Source organism: Purpureocillium lilacinum, assembly GCF_023168085.1.
Source record: "Purpureocillium lilacinum CBS 284.36 DNA, scaffold_2, whole genome shotgun sequence".
Classification (NCBI taxonomy): Eukaryota; Fungi; Ascomycota; class Sordariomycetes; order Hypocreales; family Ophiocordycipitaceae; genus Purpureocillium; species Purpureocillium lilacinum.
The window spans coordinates 4,198,459-4,215,907 of NW_027072112.1; the positions used below are offsets into that span (position 1 = coordinate 4,198,459).

A 17,449-nucleotide genomic window follows, 5' to 3' on the forward strand; every position below is an offset into this window, starting at 1 on the left:
TGGACCCCCGGACGTGCTGGGCGTCTGTGGAGCCGTGGAGCGAAGACTTGAGTGGCGCCGTGGCGGCTGCGCACCGCCACACCGTCCGCAGGTTGCACGAACGGTAGCTCTTTCGCCGCGATTCGCTCACCGACGTAACCCAAGTTTTCGCGCGCAAGCCACACAGCCTTGTCGCTAGGTTAGTAGAACAACCGACTCGAGGCCTTCAGAACCTTTTGCACCCCCCAAGCCCGTTCATCATCCTGCAAGACGTCACAGCTCACGAGCCGCCTCTCCTACACGTCGCGCCGCAACAATGGACTCCAGCTCGGTCAAGAAGTCGGTGATGAACCAGGTCCTCGCCGAGGCGAACCTCGCCAACGCCCGCGTCCTCATCGAGGTATGTCGAGATGCCGGCCGTGCACTAGCCCGACGCCAATGGGCCTGTCAATGCCAGGATCGATGCTGACGACCGTGCGTCCTCTAGAAACTCCAGGAGAACTGCTTCGACAAGTGCGTTCCCAAGCCCGGCAGCACTCTCTCGAGCGGCGAGCAGACATGCATGACGACTTGCATGGAGAAGTACATGGCTGCATGGAACCAGGTCAACGCGGCCTACATCAACCGGATACGCCAGGAGCAGGGCAACCAGTAGCTGAACGACCCACGTTGCGGCAAGTCGAAGGACGAGCATCACACTCTAGACGGAAGTTGCATGTATACTACTGTGTACGGCCCCCCTTCATGGGGCTGTGTATCATCAATGCTGCGAGGCATGGTCGGAAGCTAGACACCATGGCAGGAGACACCATGGCGGGACAGGACGAATGTATGGACGGACACACATAAGCGCGGACTAGGACACCACGCAATCTCAAACGAGTTAAGGCACTTTGGGCATATGACACAAACGGTCGCCATCGCGGCTTGATTGCTGGGTATCTAATTCTGCGCATCTGCGCCCTTCTTCTTGGCCTCCTCGGCGGCCTTCTTGCGGGCCAAGTATCTCTCCTTCGCACTTGAAATTTCGCCCTCCGTCTTGCGGCTCTTGTTCGCCCGCTCCATTTCCGCCCTCTGTGCGTCCTCGCTCTCCCGCGAGCGCTTCATGGTCTGCTCCAGCTGCTCCTCCAGCATGCGCGACTGTCGCTCCCGCATTGCCTGCTTCCTATTGGCGGCATGCCCGCCGTCGAGCTGCCGCCGGTCGCCATCTCGGGCCCCGCGCTCGGCCTTTTCTTTTTGCACGGCTTCCTTCTTCTTCGCGCCGACGTTTAGGCCGCCTTGGAGCAGCTGCCGCTTGTCGACGACTTGGCCATCCTCGTTGACCGCAATACCGGCGCCTTTTTCGTTGAGTTCCCGTGCCAGCCTCGCCTGCGTCCTCTCGTCATCGTCCTCTTCTTGATCATCGTTGGCAGTGTCGGATGCCTTGGAGCCCAGCTTAGCCCGCTCTTCCGCGGCCTTGACCACCTGTGCGTGTCGTTCCTCACCGCGGTCCAGCATCTTCCTGTAAAACGCAGACATGCCTCCTCCCTCGTTCTTCTTCGCCTCGGCTTCTTCGCGGCGCTTCTCCTCCTCCTCCAGCCGCTTATTCTCCTCCTGCTGCCTCTTGTATGCCTCGGTGACGAACTTTTCCTTGTCGGCAAACTCGTCGCCTTCGGCCTCACGCTCGCGCGCAATCTTCTTCTCTTCGGCGATGAGCGCGTCGCGCTTGCGCACTTCGGCAGCTTGTAACAGGCTCTTCATGTACTTCGGCTTCCGCTCGACGTCTTCCTTGGTCGCCTGTTTCTGTGGCTTGAGCGAGTCGTAGACGGAGTCGTACTCGTACACGCTGGGATCCAGTTCCGCGGCGGCCTCGGCGTTCTTGCGGGATGCCAGAGAGCTTGACAAGTCGCCCAGGGCGGTTTTGGGCTGCGATTTTGCCTTGAGTGCTGGTGGTTGCGTGGGCAGTGCGGCTCTTGACTTTTGACCTTTCCTCGAGGCCTGCGCCGAGCTGGCCCCAAGATCAAAGTCTCCACCGAGCTCTTGCACGGCGGCGGCACCGTTTGCGTTGTCATCGTCGGAATCGTCATCGCCGCCGAACATGGGCTTTCGCGTGGGCGCGGGTTTCTGGGCGCCGGGCTTCTTGTTGCGGACGTTGAGCCCGAACGACAGGCCCGGCTTGCTCATGGCGCAAGTCGTAAATTGTGCAGCAGACAGAACAGCGATGGAGGTATTGCCAATTGCCGGCACGTCGTCCTCAGGGATGCCTTAGAGGCGTGGGCTTGTTTATGATGTGCTGTGCAAGAGTTCTGTGTAGTTGGAAAGTGGATGTTCATGGACGAGGCTTGACACGCGCGCGGTCCACGGCCGAAAAGAACGGGGCCGCAGGATGACGTACAAGTGCAAGTACCGCCCGTTGGAGGGCTCAGCGAGTGCCTTACAGCCAACGACGCTGGATCTCCTCACCTCAGTGGGTGGACGGGCGAATTGAGATGCAAGGACAAGTGTCCAGACAGCTACGAATAAATCCAGTAGACTCCCGAAATCGGCAGCTCAGATCCGGTCTCACTCCAAGTGGCGCGTGGCCCCGACGAGGGAGCTTCCAGGCTTGCCTGCCTGCCGTGTGGTTGTGTGCTTCGCAGTCCATGACGTGATTGGCTACGTCGCTGATTCGCATCGCCGAGGCGCCGCAAGTCGCGGCCTCCAGTCACAAGGGCAGAAGGCGCATCATCGTCATCTTGCTACTTGGTACATTTCAACTTTCTACATCTAGCTGAGCATGGAGTCTTGCTGCACCTGCGCCGTTATCCAGCCCCCGACTTCCTCCCAAGCAGCCGAGAAGGCTTTGCCGCAGGACCGCAGAGTCGAATGTTGCGGGAGGATCATCTGTGGCAAATGCATCCAAGTACGCTCCTCGCGCCGCCCAGCGGCTGTGATAGCCTCGCTCCTCGCTGACGGAAAGCCTGCCAGGACAACCCTCGCTTCGCGAAGTACTGTCCGTATTGCCAAGTGTCGACCGTGCCCTCGCCACTGCCACAAAGGCTGCGAGACCCTCCGTCATACACGTCCGTCCCATCCACAAGAGCCACAACTACGGAGGCTTCTTCCGCGCCACCGCCGTACACCCCGACTGCCACCCCGAACCCTTCCGAGCCACATGAGAAGCTAGCGCACGCTGGCGACCCCGAGAAGAGCGAGGCTGCCGCACAAGATACGCTCCATTTCCTGGACCACGAGCACGACAGCATCACATCCCTGTCCCTCAAATATGGTGTCCCGGCCACTGCACTGCGTCGCACCAACAACCTGACAAGCGACCACCTGCTTGTGGGCCGCAAGACAATATTGATACCAGCCGAGTACTATCGGGCAGGTGTGAGCCTGTCTCCCCGACCGGTGGACGGCGAAGAGGAGGAGCTTCGCAAGAGCAAGATTCGTCGGTTCATGACCTCGTGCAAGGTCTCTGACTATGACGTTGCTCTCTTATATCTTGAACAGTCCGCCTACGACCTCGGAGCTTCCATCGAAGCCTTCCTCGACGACGAAGCGTGGGAAAGAAGTCATCCCATGCAGCGGTCAGGCAAGGCCGGTCCGGTCCGGAAAGGCCCCAAGAACCGTGGCCCCTTCTGGCGAGGGCTGTGAGCGGCGTGTTGCACCTTTGCATCTCGTTAATGGCGTGTCAGCACAAAGGGACTTCGGTAGTCTCCATACATGCTTCCTTTCCAGAGGAATCGTAACATCCAGACTTTGGATGGTATTCCCTGCGCATTGAGGGATTGTTGCGTCGTACATATTCGAAGGTCGTGGCCGATTCGGCACATAACGACAATACATAATTCGTACACATCGCCTCGCACAGATGACGATGACAGACTCTGGGATAGGGTCTCTAGAACGCCGCCCGCGTTCGGATATCCTGATTGGCTTTGTCAGCACTCTTCTAGGGGTGTGGCAGATTGAAGCGCATTACGGATATCTTCCGCTCAATCTCCCGCACGGAGCGGTCGAGCTCTCCAGCAATCATCATCTTCTTGTCGTTGGGCAGCAGGTTGTATCTCTCGCAGAGATCGCCGTCGATGACGCCCTTTACAGGCGCATAGTAGCCCCGATACATCAGGTGGTCTCGGCCCAGCAACGGCGGGTCTTCGGTGCGCAGATGCTGCTCGAGGCTCTGGAAGAAATCGGCATCCTCTCGGCTGATGAGGGGGATGAAAACACCGAGCGTGCCCATGAGCCCACTCCAAAGCAGCACTTCCTGCCCGCCAACAACCAGACTAGTCTTGGCAACGCTCGTCGGGATATCCTGAGTGTAAAAGTGGCACATGAGATCGAGACGATTGGCGGTGCCATGGAGGTAGCTTCTGGCATTCAGCAGGTGGACTCCCGTGTCCTCTTCGTCCGCTTCCGCGCTGGCCTTGGCTGGGCATCTCACGATCCAGATATTGCCAAACTTGTCGCCCCCGGCCACCGATTCGTAGTCCACCATCGTCGTGCAAGTTGTCCATCGCGCAACGGTGTCGTCCACAAACGGTATCAACTTGTTGGATGCCGGCTTGTACGCCACGTACGTCATGCCATGCTGGACGTCACCAACGACGATTCGGTTGCCCTGGGTGTTGAGCGACACGATCTGTCGAGGCGATGCTTCGGCCTGGGCTTTCCGCAACAGCTGCCTCATGCCCAGATCGTATATCCGCAACGTCTTGCCAATGCCGGCCAAGAGTTTCCCTTGAAATGGAAGCAGAGCCATAGGGAGGTCCTCGACTGTCGTTCGGTGGACAAATTCGACTTCACGTCCATCATTGCCCAGGCGGTAGATGCTGATGTAGGCCTCCGTGAAGCTTTTGGGATTCACGACGACATTCTTGCCCGTTCCCACGACAAGGAAGTGCTCACCATCCTGACTAGCAAACGGAACGATGGCGGCACTGATGAAAGACTCGTTGTCTTGGAGCTCCAGTGTCTGCAGCACTTGTGGCTCGTCGCCGGAAACGGGGTCGATGACGCTGATGCAGGACGCCCAGCGACGATTTCCCTTGGGGTACCCGAACTCCGCTGGGGGCAGGACGGCCGCATCGCCGTTAACGGCGGCTGGGTCCGCAAGTAATTTCTCACGGAGATCTGGCGAGAGCGTGTTGTTGTCGGCCTCGATGGTATAGAAGATGGGCACCTCCGGGTGCTTGATGAGCTTTCTGGGCGTATATGTCAGGGACACAGCCTTTTGGCTGATTGTGTCGCCCAGACGTTCGATCGAGAGGATGCTATTATCCGCGTTAGCGCCTGGAACAGCGTTTCGCGTGCAAGGAATAGAAGTGAAGGGGAAAGGTTTGCTCTTCAGTAGGAACAATTGGAATAAATGCGTAAAATGGCCTCATTGCCCGAGGGCGTAGGATCCCATGGTATCATCATGTAGAGCACGAATATCAAAAAGGAAAGACTAAGAGAGCAATGCACTCACCTCAACGCTTGGCCGTGAATCGTCACGAGACCTTCTTCGCACTGCTCGCTCTGGAAGTTCCAGCCCCACTGCAGCTCGGGAAAGTTCAACGGGGTCATGACAAAGCTCTTGGTGATGGGATCAGGATAGCCGAGCCATGGTCGTGAACTCAAGGCCAGAACACAGGTCTTGCCCTCGACAGTGAGTTGGAACAGCTTGACTTGCTTCGGGCCGAGGAACTTTTGACGAGTGTCAGTCAGCTCGCCTGAGACTTCGTCGATGACTGTACGCAGGTAAACCCCTGAGTACAGGCCAATATGGAGATAAAGTGTTGAGCCTCCCGACGAGGAATCATCCATGGTAATGATGGCAAGAGATGTGGGGGCTGCGGTCAGGGCTTGCACAGACTTGCTCTCCAATGTAGAGCCGGCATCCAGACTGAGGATGCGGACCGTGCAATCGTCGCAACCGACTGCCAGGAAGGAGCTGCGGATTCGGCCTTCCGGCACGTCGCCCAAGCTAAGCGCAGTGACGGTTCCAGACATGGCCTTGCGTTCTTCGAACTCATTGAGGTTGCCCTCATCGTCCGCTTCGAAATAGATGATTTCTCCAGAGCTGAGAGCAACGGCGACTTGCTTGGAGTTGGTCGCTGCAGCGACGATTGAACGGTGCTGCGGCACTTCCCAGTCGGAGGCCTGGCCGTTGCGTACGACCCGAATGCCCTTGGGATGGACCTGAAGCAAGCTATTGTCGCCGAGGAGCTGCGCTGCGAGGGTGGGGACGGTTGTAAGGAAGCCCGAGTCGCTGACTTCCTCCACCGTTTCTCCAATGCTGAGAATCAGGGAGCCATTGCCAAATGAAAGGACAATGTACGCATCGTACTGGTCGTCTCGGTGCAACTTGAGGGTCCAGACCGCGACTGGCGCTCCAGGCAACTCAGAGCCGACAATCTCCGTAACGTCCAGTCCGTGCCGAAGCATGCGGAAAGAACTTCGTGCTCCGTTGCCGCAGATTGTATAGATTTGTGGCGCATCCTCGCCTGTCAAGTTTGCGACCTTGCAGTCCAAGAGAGGGTTCATGGAGGGGATTTTTTGGAACACGGTTATGTTCTCTGCAAGTCGGGGATGGAAGTAGACTGGGTCATAGGGTGCCTGCGGATCCACGGGGAAGTTGTCGCTGGTAAACTCGAGCTCGTCGTCGTCGTCTCCGAGCTTCTCGAACTGGTAGAAGCAAGGGTCGCCAAACTGACTCGCAACGTAGAGGAAGCCGCTTTTCAGGATGCAGAAGCTGGACGCAACCGGAACGGTATCAAAGTACTTGATGGTGAGCTTCCTCACCTCTCCCGTTGCCTTGCCGTCGTCATTCTTGATCATATCCATCGTGACGCGGAAAAGGTCGCCGTCTTCGGTCTGCAGGAGAAAGAAGTACGCGCCGCTGCTGCCCTTGAGCTTGTGCATGATGCCAGAGACGATGGAACGCTTCCTGTTGGGGTCCTCGGTTGCTCCTCTGCGACGGGGGATCGCAATGCGCAGCGGCTCTTGATTGCTGTGCATGTACGTGAGGCTTTCCTCGCCGCAGACCAGAACACCGCTTGGGCCATCCTGGCCTCCGGGAACCTGGAAAAGCATCGACGCCGTAGGATCGACGGGCTCCGACCACTTGCGCACAACGTAGTTGAGACCCAGGTCCAGCTCATAGTACACAAGCTGTGTCTGGACTTCATCGAGGGCCTCCTCACTAGCATCGGGGTCGAGAGCGGAGCAGTTGATCTCGAGGGCGGCGAAAACAGGGTTTGAATAGCCAACGTCGAGCGCGACCATGGAGAGAACCAAGACTCGAGGCTTATGGGCTTCAAGCGGTGACGAGATGGTCAACTCGGCAGCCAGGTTGCCGTCGGGGTTGGTGGCGCCCGAAACGCGGTTGAGGATGTAGACAAGCTTGTTCTTCTCTATCGAAGCAACGAGAAACGCGCGGCCCTTGGGATCACAGACGAGGTATTCGCCTGGAACGACCCGTCTGACGCCGGACTTGCCGTACGTCTCCATGTGGACTCGCGAAAATCGATTCTCCTCGGGCAGATACTCGACGACGGTAATTCGTCCAGAGTCAGATGAGACGATGAGAAAATCTGCAGGCTTTCGGTCAGCATTGAGAGCCATGCGACGCGTTGTGCCAGAATCAGGAGACGGACCTTTGTTGCTGCCCGTGACGCGAAACGGCGCGAGGGAGCGGATGATGCCAAAGACATCATGGCTGAGAACGGTGTACACCTTGCCCAGGTTGGGGTCCGGCCGCAGAAGGTTCAAGCGCGAGCCAGAGGCGGTGACGATGAGCTGCTCGCGGGTACCTCCAAACTGACCCAGGACTGCTTGGACGACGTGGGTTGGCGGCTGGATCGTCAGCGAGTACAGGAACATGTTCGAGGTGGTCGCCATGATCCTTGTCTGGGCGCAGTTTAAGCCTGCGCGGCTTTGCGGGAGCGGGTTGGGGTTGCCGGTGAGGACTCGCTCTATCGCGGGGGTGCAGTGTTGTGGTGTTTTGATGAGGTTGCAAACCCGTAGTCCGGTGCACGGAGAAGTGGATTGAATGGAGGTGTGATGGAGCTCAAAAAGTTTGGTGCAGCTGTTCGGGGCGCTGGAGGAACCATTAATGCGGCCGGCCCGCCAGTCCCAATGTGGCCCGAGCTCCTCGAAATTGTCTGCCCACGGCTGGCAACGAACTGCCACCATCCTGTCCCTGCGCAGCCTTGTCTGTTCATCCGTGGAAACCATGGAGCCGACACTGCGAAAGGCGGCGCACAGCTTGTGCGGGCGCTGCTCTGCATCTCTGCGCAGGCAAGCCGCCGCCACCCGGCAGCCCGCGAGGCCGTGGATGCGAGCCCCTACGGCGCCTTTCGCTCGGCATCACCACTCATGCACGACTCGAGCCACGACAGCGCAAGCCGCCGACAAGGAGAGCGCCTCGAGCGCCGTCAGGTCCTTCAATTCGAGCGCTGGCTCGCGCACCGATGCTGCCGCTGCACATGAGCCGGCTCAGCCGGCGCGTTTGAGACTCAGCCAAGACGACTTATTTCATCCGTTCTCGTCATCGCCCGTCCCCGAGTTTCGACGTCGCGCGGCTTTCATGAAGCAGCACGCATATTGCCCGCACCCGGATCATAAGCCTACCAAGCTGCCGACAGTGGCCCCCGGCTCCGAGGCCCCCGAAGTAACGAGCGGCAACATGCCTCCAGCCCACGTGGACTTTGAGTGCCCCGACTGTGGCTTCCCCGTCTATTGCAGCAAGGAGCATTGGATGGACCACTATGAAGAGCACCTGAAGATCTGCGACACTCTGCGTCAGATCAACGAGGATGATCATGATCTTCGATCGGGGCGAGTATTCCACGAGGCGACTCTGCCCGACCTGCAGCTGGACGAGGCCGCAGTCAACATGACCAACTGGGATACGTTCATGTATACGAGAGAGTTCGAGGCCATCAACTCGGACCGTTCTATGAGACAAATTACACGGCTCCTCACGTATCCGATTACAATTGGCAGCGTCCTCCATGAGCTGAGCCCATACACTATCAAGAAGGGCGAGCGCCTGACAACGGAAGGCTTGAAGAGCTTCAGTGGTAAGTGAACGGTCGAGAGTTGAGCGCTGCAGCAACCAAAAGGCTGACACGACCGTAGCTTTGCGCTACAACTTGCATCCTCCAAAGGCCGGCCGCGGCCCTGGTGTTAACCAGCTGCGACCAGAGCCGCCACCGGTGCGAGTCTTCATTCTCGGCGCTCGAGCTGAGTCGTCGCTCCCACGGCCCGCGTGGGTGCAATTGGCTCACCTCTTCCCCGAGTCTAAGCTCCATCTCATTTTCATCGGACCTGAGAGCATGGCGAATCGAGATGACGAGTTCCCGCTACCGGAACGAACGGCCTCGAACCCCTTCGGGGCCATCGTCGAGGACCGTGTCTGGTACAAGATGAAGATAAGCACCATCGTCGACTACTATCACACTCTGCACAAGACGGGTCACTTTGCGCCGTATGATCCGTACTTTGACTGCTTCGTTCTCTTCCACCCCGGACTGGGCCATCCGGCGAGCAGCCACGAGTGGGAAGAGACGCTGCCGCTTCTGTTGGAGACGAAGGTTCCCATTATCAGCACCGGATACACGCAGTTCGACCTGGAGCGGGACGTCGAGTGGGTGAACAAGAAGTCCAAGGGAGAGTTTGATGTGCTTTTGGAGCCGGGAGAGAACATTTTCCGAAGCTTGCGGTGGGACCTGAACGACATGGACCCCCAGGACGTCAGCTGCGGCAATTGGGGAGTGTGGGCGTTCCGTGGCAAGAGGTACGTCGCTGCTGAATACCAACGTTAAGTGGTGCGAGAATTCTAACGATGTGTCGCAGATATGAGACGACAACAAAGGAAGAATAGACGTGTGCGGACTCAGGGAGATGGCCGTGGCGGCCAGAATACGGTTGCTGCGCTGTAAATGTACGAAGATGACAACGTGTATCAACAGTCAAGATAGACGGCGAAAGGAGGCCTGGGCATCGCTCGATTAAGAACATATTCAACTTCTCGCGTTCACTTCTGGATTGCACTTGTACTATGATGCACGAGGTGCAGACGGTCCCTGTCCCCGAGGACGCGCTGGGTATGGCGCCGCTGCAAGATTTGCACAAGTTGATGCCGACATGGAGCTGCTTAATGCAGTCGAGATGCAACGACGGACATGGGGTAGGTTGATGGGAATTGGTCCCCTACCGGCCAGGCGGGCAGGCGCCGCGGGGCGGGCCGCAGGGGCTGCAGCCACGCGGGAGCTCACTGCAGCGCAGGCCCTGAGGCGCGTCATTTGGTCGTCATTTTTGCCCTGTGGCCGTGCCCCCGTTGGCGCCACACCCCCCGGCAGCTCTCCAGCTCCAGCTGGAGGCCCCGTGCCACTTCCGGGCAGGAGCCCGCCCGGGTTGTGCAGAACCGCCACGGGCCCCCCGCCAGCAGCCCTGGAGACGAGCGCGCACGGTTCAGCGGGCAGCTCGCGCCACTGCAACGTCGGGGCGTTGCCAAACCCCCGCGGACATCCTGCGAGCTTCGGCCCAAACGGCGACCGTGCCAGCCTACTGCAACCTTGTGCCAACGACGTCCATCCCCGTCCGACAACGACAACGACGACTGACGACAACATCTCATCGTCTCGCCCGCCGCCGCTTTGTTCTTTGCCATGCATGGGCCGGCTGCTCCCGCCGCAACACCCTCCAAATGAGCGTCGCGTCCGCCGTATCGCCGGATAGCCCAGCGGCCGCCTCCTCGCCGCCGCCCCCGCCAGCTCGAGCTGGCACGCCTCGGCTCAAGCAGCAACCGGCCTCTGGCAATGCCCTCGCGCCGGGGGCCCCGTCAGGTGAACGCGGCGGCGACCGCGACCGTCGATCCAACCGACCGCCAACGATAGATCCGCTATCCGACCGCGCAACGCAGGCCCTCATTCGGCGGGTCCTCTGCTCCCAGCAGTCTGGAGACAAGGGTCGCGATGTGCAGACGCCCATTGACGAGCTCCTGCCGCCGCTGACGAGCCGCAACGACGTCGACCTGCAGCTGTATGCCTTTCTCGCCATCATCTTGCGGGAGTTTGTGCAGAGTTGGTACGGCAAGATCACGACCGACGAGGCCTTTCTCGCCGAGATAATCCATACCATAGCGCACTGCACCAGGGCCTTGGAGCAGAGGCTGCGGAAGCTTGACCTGGAGAGCCTCGTGTTCAACGAGATACCAGAGGTCATCGACAAGCACATATCGAGTGAGCAGGCCCATACCACGTGTCGGGAGGAGAGACTGACCTTGAACGAAGCATATCGTGTGTCACACCAGCCGTTAGTGCAGCCGCCCCTCGTCGTGGACCCTCGCGAAGCCTTTCATGCTCTCTGGCCGCTGCCCTTTCTCTCGCCGGTACCTCACCCCGAAGACGCTCCAGGCTCGACATCCGAACAGCTAGAAAACGAGGCGGTGTATCGACAGCTGCTCGTCCAAGCAGTGCTGGCCGTCCTGCTGCCCACCGAGGATCTCGAGAACCCGTGCCTCACCGCCCTGGTCGGACAGATATTCTCGGAGCTTATCATCGGTAACCTCATCGGCAACAAGACGACACAACCGTGGCTTCTTTTCGAATGCATATGTATCCTCGCCCGCGTTATAGAGGAGAAGAAAGACCGAACTGCACAGAGAATAGTGTCGGGACCGCACACACATAGTGCCGAGGGCCCACCGAAACAGCGATACAACTGGTCCGTCCAGGGCCTTTTCCTGTGGATCATACAGCTGGTGTTCATATTCATCACCTCCATTCGGCTGCTGGCAGGAGCGATTGCCATGTCTACGTCGTTGCCGCCGAGGAGGGTTATCGAAGACCCAGACAGGCCAGAACGGAACCAAGCCACCATCGAGGATCAGCATCACGAGGCACCTGCGGCAGCCAAGGTCCCCATCCTCGAGTTCAGCGCCTGGCGCTGCGTGGGAAACCTGGTGGAGATCCATACGAGGATGCCTTGGCTGGGTGGCATCCTATCGCTGATGCAGCTGGGGGCCACGCGAGGGCCTGGCCGCGTCGCGGGCTTGAACAGCACTCTTGACAGGTAAGAGCGCAAATCACCTCTCGTCTCTCCTCATTCTTGTGACGACGAAACTGCCACATGGCCTTCCTCTTTCCTTGCTTAGGAAGGCACCGTCCATCCTTGCTCATCACCTCGCATGGCGCCAGTGTCACTGGACCTCTCTCGAGCTCAAGCGAGCTTCTTCTGTTCGCGCTTCGGACCGGGGCGTGCCTCGCCCGTCACCCTTACCCAGCTTCCTACCCGCCCATCCAAGACGCCCCCTCGGAGTCTCCGTAGCAAGTCTTCCCGGCGGGGTGCTCCCTGGCGAGCTGGCTGTTGGATGGCCGGCTGTGACTCGCATCGCGAGCGCGGCCTCGGCGAAATGGTAAGGCGACGCAGGCAAGTTTCCCCCTCCCCAGATCGGCCGGCTCTGTCTGGTCGCAGTCCAAAGCCGCTTGACCAATTGCAGCTTGAAGTTGCGATTTTGGTCTGCAATTGATGGAGTTGGTGTGTCGGCCCCCGAGCCAGTCACGGCACCAAGACGGCCTTTACGCGCCCGCGTCGACCGGGGGGGTCGCTGCGCAAGCGTGTTATTTGGCTCCGCATGGCCATCGCAGACGCATCGCCAGGCGCACATGTCGCTTCAATTCCGCCGTCTCTTGCCGCGCCAGGCGACCCATCCGCTGCGGAGTCTTGCTCTCGATGAGGACGACGAGCTACCGTCACACGGCCCGGCAATCTTATTGACTGCGTCAAATGTCTGTCCTATCGTGCGGCGCAGCGCCCACGGGCTGTTTGCTCAATGACCTTCTTGGACGCCGAGTGGCTTTCAGACATGCATGGCAAGGCTTGCGGCCCAAGGGCCCGTCCTGGACCGGCCGTGGCGATGCCACCACACCTCCCCTTCACCTGGGCTGAGCGCCATCCCTCACCTGTCTGCTGCTAGCAAGCAAAGCCAACCGCAAGGGGCTGCACGAGGCAAGAAATCGTCACTCCCTCCCCGCACTCGAACCTGCGCCAACGCCCGGGAGCTCCCTTCCTCTGTTGCAGAACCCCTGGCCAAGCGGCTCGGGTAGCCTTGTTGCCGCCCGTGCTATCATCCGCCAGCCCGCCCGTGCCGTCCCTTCCCTTCCCGCGTCCCGATGCGAGACACGCACGCACAGGAACGAACTCCTTTGTTGTCTCCCCGCTACGACTGAAAGCTAACTAGTTTCCCTCTCTTCTCTCTTCCGCTCCGCAGGCTGCTATCCCGCCAGATCCAGAGCCTCTTCTCGCCCGTCCACCTGTCGCCCGCCCTCCGCTCCCTTCGCGGCGTCCTCTTCCCCAACAACGCCCCCGGCACCCCCTCCCTGTTCCCACCATCTTCCGACGCGGAACTGCGAGCCCTCCGCCGCAGGGCCGCTAGCTCCCTTCTGGGCCTCGTCCCGAGGGGCGTGGCCAGAGTGTACCTCTGCGGACGCCTGGCCTCCTCCTCGCCGCCCACGCCCGCTGGGCCTTCTTCGTCTGGCCCTGGCCCTGGCGACAAGCAAGACAAGGACGCGGACGCCATGGTCGACGAGGTGGAGGGCCTGCTCATGGTCCTCGGCGACGACTACTGCAACAAGCACCTCCTGTACAGCGTCCTCGAGCTGATCCTCTTGAGGCTGATGCCCGAGCTCAGCGAGAAGGGCGTCGTGGAGCTGTGGGACGAGCGGTTGGGGTAGATTGGCGGCTCAGGATGCGACGAACGGAGCGTCCCCGTTTGGAGAGAGACGCGCATGCTACTGTTTTTGACGACGACGAAAGCGCTGAGATACCCCTTCCTTGTACGTAGCCCACAATTTTCTCTCCGTAGGAATTTCCAAAACCCGGTTTCGCGACTTGCCGGCCCCTGGTGAAACCGTGTCAGTCAGACCGGCGAACACCTCACTCAACTCAGACCTTGGGACCGCCCGCACCGCGTGGCGCGTGAGCGTGAACGCGGTCCACATGTCTCCAGGACGAGACTCCCCACCGGATCGTGCGAAAAGGGCATCGAAAAATCAAAGAGCCAGGTCCCGGGACGGAGAGGCGGCAGGGGAACCGACGAGGGCGGGCAGAACACCCCGTCTCCCACCCCGGTTGCCGATTCCAGTTACCGGGCACGCCACGCGTGCAAGCTGTTTAAACGCCTGCCTTATTCGTGCGGGCATCTATTACAATCACCATGGAATTTGCTGCCAAGACCGCCTCGCAGTCCCGCATCGCACAAACCAGTACCGCAAGCCTTGCGCGTGGTCGTGCTGCATCATGCCAAGCGAGGAGTCAAGTTCGCATGCAATGGGAGGTAAAACACTCGGGTATACGTGATAAAAGTTGAATGATAAAAATCGATACATGTGTTTCCACGCCGTGTGTTTCATAAAGTCCCTATGTGGTGGATGGTATTTCGTCGCCGATGAATCTGTTGCCAGAGTGTGTAGAGTCGCCTCCTTTCTTTCCTGTTGAATTTTCTTTCCGCCGCGCCCGTGTACTTGCGTGCCCGCCCCTCGTAAAATATCGCTTTGGTTCTTGTCGAGTGCAGAAGCAAGTTCCGAGGCGTCTGCTAGGGAAACCTTCTCCGACTCGAGACCAGTGTCCTGTCAAATATGCCGTGCGCAGATAATGAAGGCAAGCCAATGACGCCAACCTGCGGCAAACTGCCTAGTAGCAAATGCGCGCAAAATTACAAAAGCACATTAATAAGAGAAGGGAAAAGGGGACAATAAAATCCGCTGTCGTATACCAGCCATGGCCATGGCCGTGGTCATCGTACCTCCATCGCCGTGTCAGAAGTCGCCTGCATTTCGTGATCCCCTTCGGGAATTCTTGACAACCCGCCGATCGACGAACGAGAGCCCTGATTTTGACCGACTTGGAGTTTTTTGGTGAGATGTATCAACGCAAGGTATTCGCTTTGGTCAAACTGCCCCGTGGTGTTCATCCGCTGTAGGTAGCTTAGGAGCGTGTTTGCCGCCTGCCTTGCCTCTTCGTGCGTTGGAGAGACGGGAGACGATTCAATCGGTGTATTTGACAAAGCGCTAACTGCTATGGGCGTTCCAGATGACCGGCCCGTGATACTGGAGTTGCTGCTGGATCGACGCAGCGGTGGTGGCGGCGAGGTCAAGGCGGTGTTGATGGCGAACGGTTGCTTTCGCGCGTCTGTAGCTGGGGACTGAACAGTAGAAGACGATACAGACGTGACTGCGGGATGTCGAGGAGTCATTGGTTCCGTGACTGGTTCGGTGACGGGTGCCTGCTCATGATTTACAAAGTTGACGTCAATGGACGGGAAGGTGTTGCTTCGCTTCTCGCGATGATGGAAGTCGGGGACATCGCCTGCTTGCAGTGGCATGGCATGATCAACCGTGAAGGCACCGGCATTTGGATCAGGAGAGAAGTTGAATGACGCAGCAGGACTGATGGCACCGGCTGAAAACGTGGCGCCATGGTCTCGGACATCACTTGAGAGCGAAGTATTTGACTGCGATCCGTGCGCTCGGTACGTGAACTCGAATTCGATGGTGTCCTTGTGTAAGTCTTCGTCGCTGCGACTTCCTGAGAGAGGGGAAAGGGGCTGGGTCGGCGACGCCGGCGCATGACCGCTCGGTCTCGCTCCCTTGTTAAGAGCCGTCAGCGTTGTCGACAGTCTCGCGCTGTCCGGAATGTTTGTCTCGGATGCTCGCCGCATCAAGCGTCCCGAGCCGATGCCGTGTTTCTGCTTGAATTTCTGGAGCCAGCTGCTTGTCAGGGTACCCAAGAGATTGTCCTGATTCCCGCTTGCATGGGCAAATAGCTTGGCTTGCTCCATGATTTCGTCGTCTTTGATGTCAAAGCCTCGCTGCTGCTGCCGACGAACGTAGTTGCCGAGGGTTCTGTCAAAGTCTGGATGCTTGCCTTTGGCGCGCTTCACGGCAAAATCCGGGTCTTGTTCTCGTTTGAGGTACTGATCCCGGTGGCGTAGCACCTTTGAGACCGTGCTGCGAGTCTGTTAGAGGCGGAGTCAAGGAGAAACATACGGAGTGCAGATCTTCACCTTCTCTCCACGCCGAATTTCGCACCGATATCCGCTTGTTTTGTTCCTGGATTCTCGTCGTGATACAGGCACATTGCCCTCTTCTGCTCTGCGCTCAGAGTTTTCCGCGGCAGCTTCTCATGATGCGGCGGCTTGGAAGTCTCTCCGGCCTTCGGTTTCGCGGTAGTCGCTGTTGGGGCCGTTGAGGCAGAAGGGGCAGGTGTTGAAGACGGGCCGCTGGACACAGGCGTGATGGACATCGCTGCTGCAGAGTAGCTGCCCGCAGATGACGTTGGCGTTGGGTTCGTCAGCTGGCTAGGCCATGCCGTGTTTAGCATGGGCAGTTGCTGATGCACCATCGGTGACGGGGCAGGGTGTATCAGCTGGTGATGACTGTGGTGGTGGTGGTGGTGGTGATGCCCCGGAGCCGCCGGCTGATTAGGCTGCGGCGGCAAGCCTGGTGGTGGCATCCGCTGCAAAGGATCAGACGGTATACCTTGAGTGACGAATCCAAAGCCGGCATATTCGTTCATGGGGCTGTTGTCGTATGGACTCTGGCTATAGGGGCTCAAGCTGACCCAGTTGTCGCTACCATAACCATTGGTTTGGGCCATATTGGGGTCCTGGTCCATGGCAGCAGACCCGTCGAGATCTGTGTTCATCATGCTTCATACGGCCGACGCGCTGTTGATAGGTTATGTAAACGCAGAATACTGTCATATTGTCAGCACGAACTCGAGTACCGGCTCCGTGCAATAATAAACACTGCTCCACAGGCCGACAGGGCATGCGTTTGGTCTCGCATCTTCTCCGAAGGCGGTAGAGGGCGCGGCAAGCAGGGTGACGAGACGGTGCAAGGCAGGTAGGAGGACGAACCTCACGAATGCAGAATGCCGAGGAAACGCATCGTCTTATCCACTTCAGCCGGGCAAGTGCGGAGAAGGCTGGCTCGGGCTGCCTGGTTGTCCAATGCCAACCTCCAACGCCTGCCAGGCACTCGTTTGGAATGGCTTAGGATAAAGGTCCTTCCGCGGATCAAGAGTTCTGGCGGCGATAAAGTCTTCTTGCTGGAAAGAGGGTGATGCTTGGCGGTGGTCCTTTCGGCGCGACCGGACGTGACCTCGGGAAGCCAGCGCACGTCAAATGTGGTGGATGGTTCTGCGCTGCTTGTCCGTCAAGGAATAGCACGCGGTGTGAAACAGGGCCAGAGGCCAAGGTGCCCCAGACGCTTCAGCCTGTGCAACTCTCTGCCTCCGCGGGACTGCAGATATGCAATCAGTGTTGAGACCGTCTCTGTGGTTGGAATGTCGAAGGGCGGCAGCTCCTCTCGACGACGACCCTCGTCTTCTTATCCTTGACAGGAAGCTACTCGTAGATGTAGATGGCCTTGGAGGGTGAGCGACGCATGGAGGCAGACTGATTCTATGTCAGACCTTGGATGGGGTGCATAGGCGCAGATGCCGTCGAAGAGTG

At 58.9% G+C, this 17,449-nt stretch overlaps 8 protein-coding genes across 8 annotated transcripts; 4 read left to right on the forward strand and 4 right to left on the reverse strand.

The window, feature by feature from the left end:
* Positions 1-295: 295 nt before the first annotated feature.
* On the forward strand, positions 296-634 carry PLICBS_003029 (protein translocase subunit; the record flags this gene model as incomplete). The annotated part of the gene is made up of 2 exons (XM_018322752.1): positions 296-379; positions 467-634. The coding sequence occupies 2 exons, from the start codon at positions 296-298 to the stop codon at positions 632-634; spliced, it is 252 nt and encodes an 83-aa protein (XP_018177982.1).
* Positions 635-921: 287 nt separating this feature from the next.
* On the reverse strand, positions 922-2,142 carry PLICBS_003030 (uncharacterized protein; the record flags this gene model as incomplete). Its single annotated transcript, XM_018322753.2, has 1 exon — positions 922-2,142. The coding sequence occupies one exon, from the start codon at positions 2,140-2,142 to the stop codon at positions 922-924; it is 1,221 nt and encodes a 406-aa protein (XP_018177983.1).
* Positions 2,143-2,823: 681 nt separating this feature from the next.
* On the forward strand, positions 2,824-3,597 carry PLICBS_003031 (uncharacterized protein; the record flags this gene model as incomplete). Its single annotated transcript, XM_065600130.1, has 3 exons — positions 2,824-2,860; positions 2,926-2,950; positions 2,997-3,597. The coding sequence occupies 3 exons, from the start codon at positions 2,824-2,826 to the stop codon at positions 3,595-3,597; spliced, it is 663 nt and encodes a 220-aa protein (XP_065456202.1).
* A 298-nt stretch (positions 3,598-3,895) lies between these two features.
* On the reverse strand, positions 3,896-7,827 carry PLICBS_003032 (pre-mRNA-splicing factor rse1; the record flags this gene model as incomplete). The annotated part of the gene is made up of 3 exons (XM_018322755.2): positions 3,896-5,216; positions 5,414-7,520; positions 7,584-7,827. 3 exons carry the CDS (start codon positions 7,825-7,827, stop codon positions 3,896-3,898), a joined length of 3,672 nt encoding a protein of 1,223 aa, XP_018177985.2.
* Positions 7,828-8,515: 688 nt separating this feature from the next.
* Positions 8,516-9,814, forward strand: PLICBS_003033 (translational activator for mitochondrial COX1; the record flags this gene model as incomplete). Its single annotated transcript, XM_018322756.2, has 3 exons — positions 8,516-9,011; positions 9,070-9,727; positions 9,787-9,814. 3 exons carry the CDS (start codon positions 8,516-8,518, stop codon positions 9,812-9,814), a joined length of 1,182 nt encoding a protein of 393 aa, XP_018177986.2.
* Positions 9,815-10,639: 825 nt separating this feature from the next.
* On the forward strand, positions 10,640-13,667 carry PLICBS_003034 (translational activator for mitochondrial COX1; the record flags this gene model as incomplete). Its single annotated transcript, XM_065600131.1, has 3 exons — positions 10,640-11,174; positions 11,253-12,006; positions 13,205-13,667. The coding sequence occupies 3 exons, from the start codon at positions 10,640-10,642 to the stop codon at positions 13,665-13,667; spliced, it is 1,752 nt and encodes a 583-aa protein (XP_065456203.1).
* A 1,061-nt stretch (positions 13,668-14,728) lies between these two features.
* Positions 14,729-16,236, reverse strand: PLICBS_003035 (uncharacterized protein; the record flags this gene model as incomplete). Its single annotated transcript, XM_065600132.1, has 2 exons — positions 14,729-15,941; positions 15,998-16,236. The coding sequence occupies 2 exons, from the start codon at positions 16,234-16,236 to the stop codon at positions 14,729-14,731; spliced, it is 1,452 nt and encodes a 483-aa protein (XP_065456204.1).
* A 178-nt stretch (positions 16,237-16,414) lies between these two features.
* PLICBS_003036 (uncharacterized protein) lies at positions 16,415-16,638 on the reverse strand (the record flags this gene model as incomplete). The annotated part of the gene is made up of 2 exons (XM_065600133.1): positions 16,415-16,419; positions 16,473-16,638. 2 exons carry the CDS (start codon positions 16,636-16,638, stop codon positions 16,415-16,417), a joined length of 171 nt encoding a protein of 56 aa, XP_065456205.1.
* Positions 16,639-17,449: the final 811 nt, after the last annotated feature.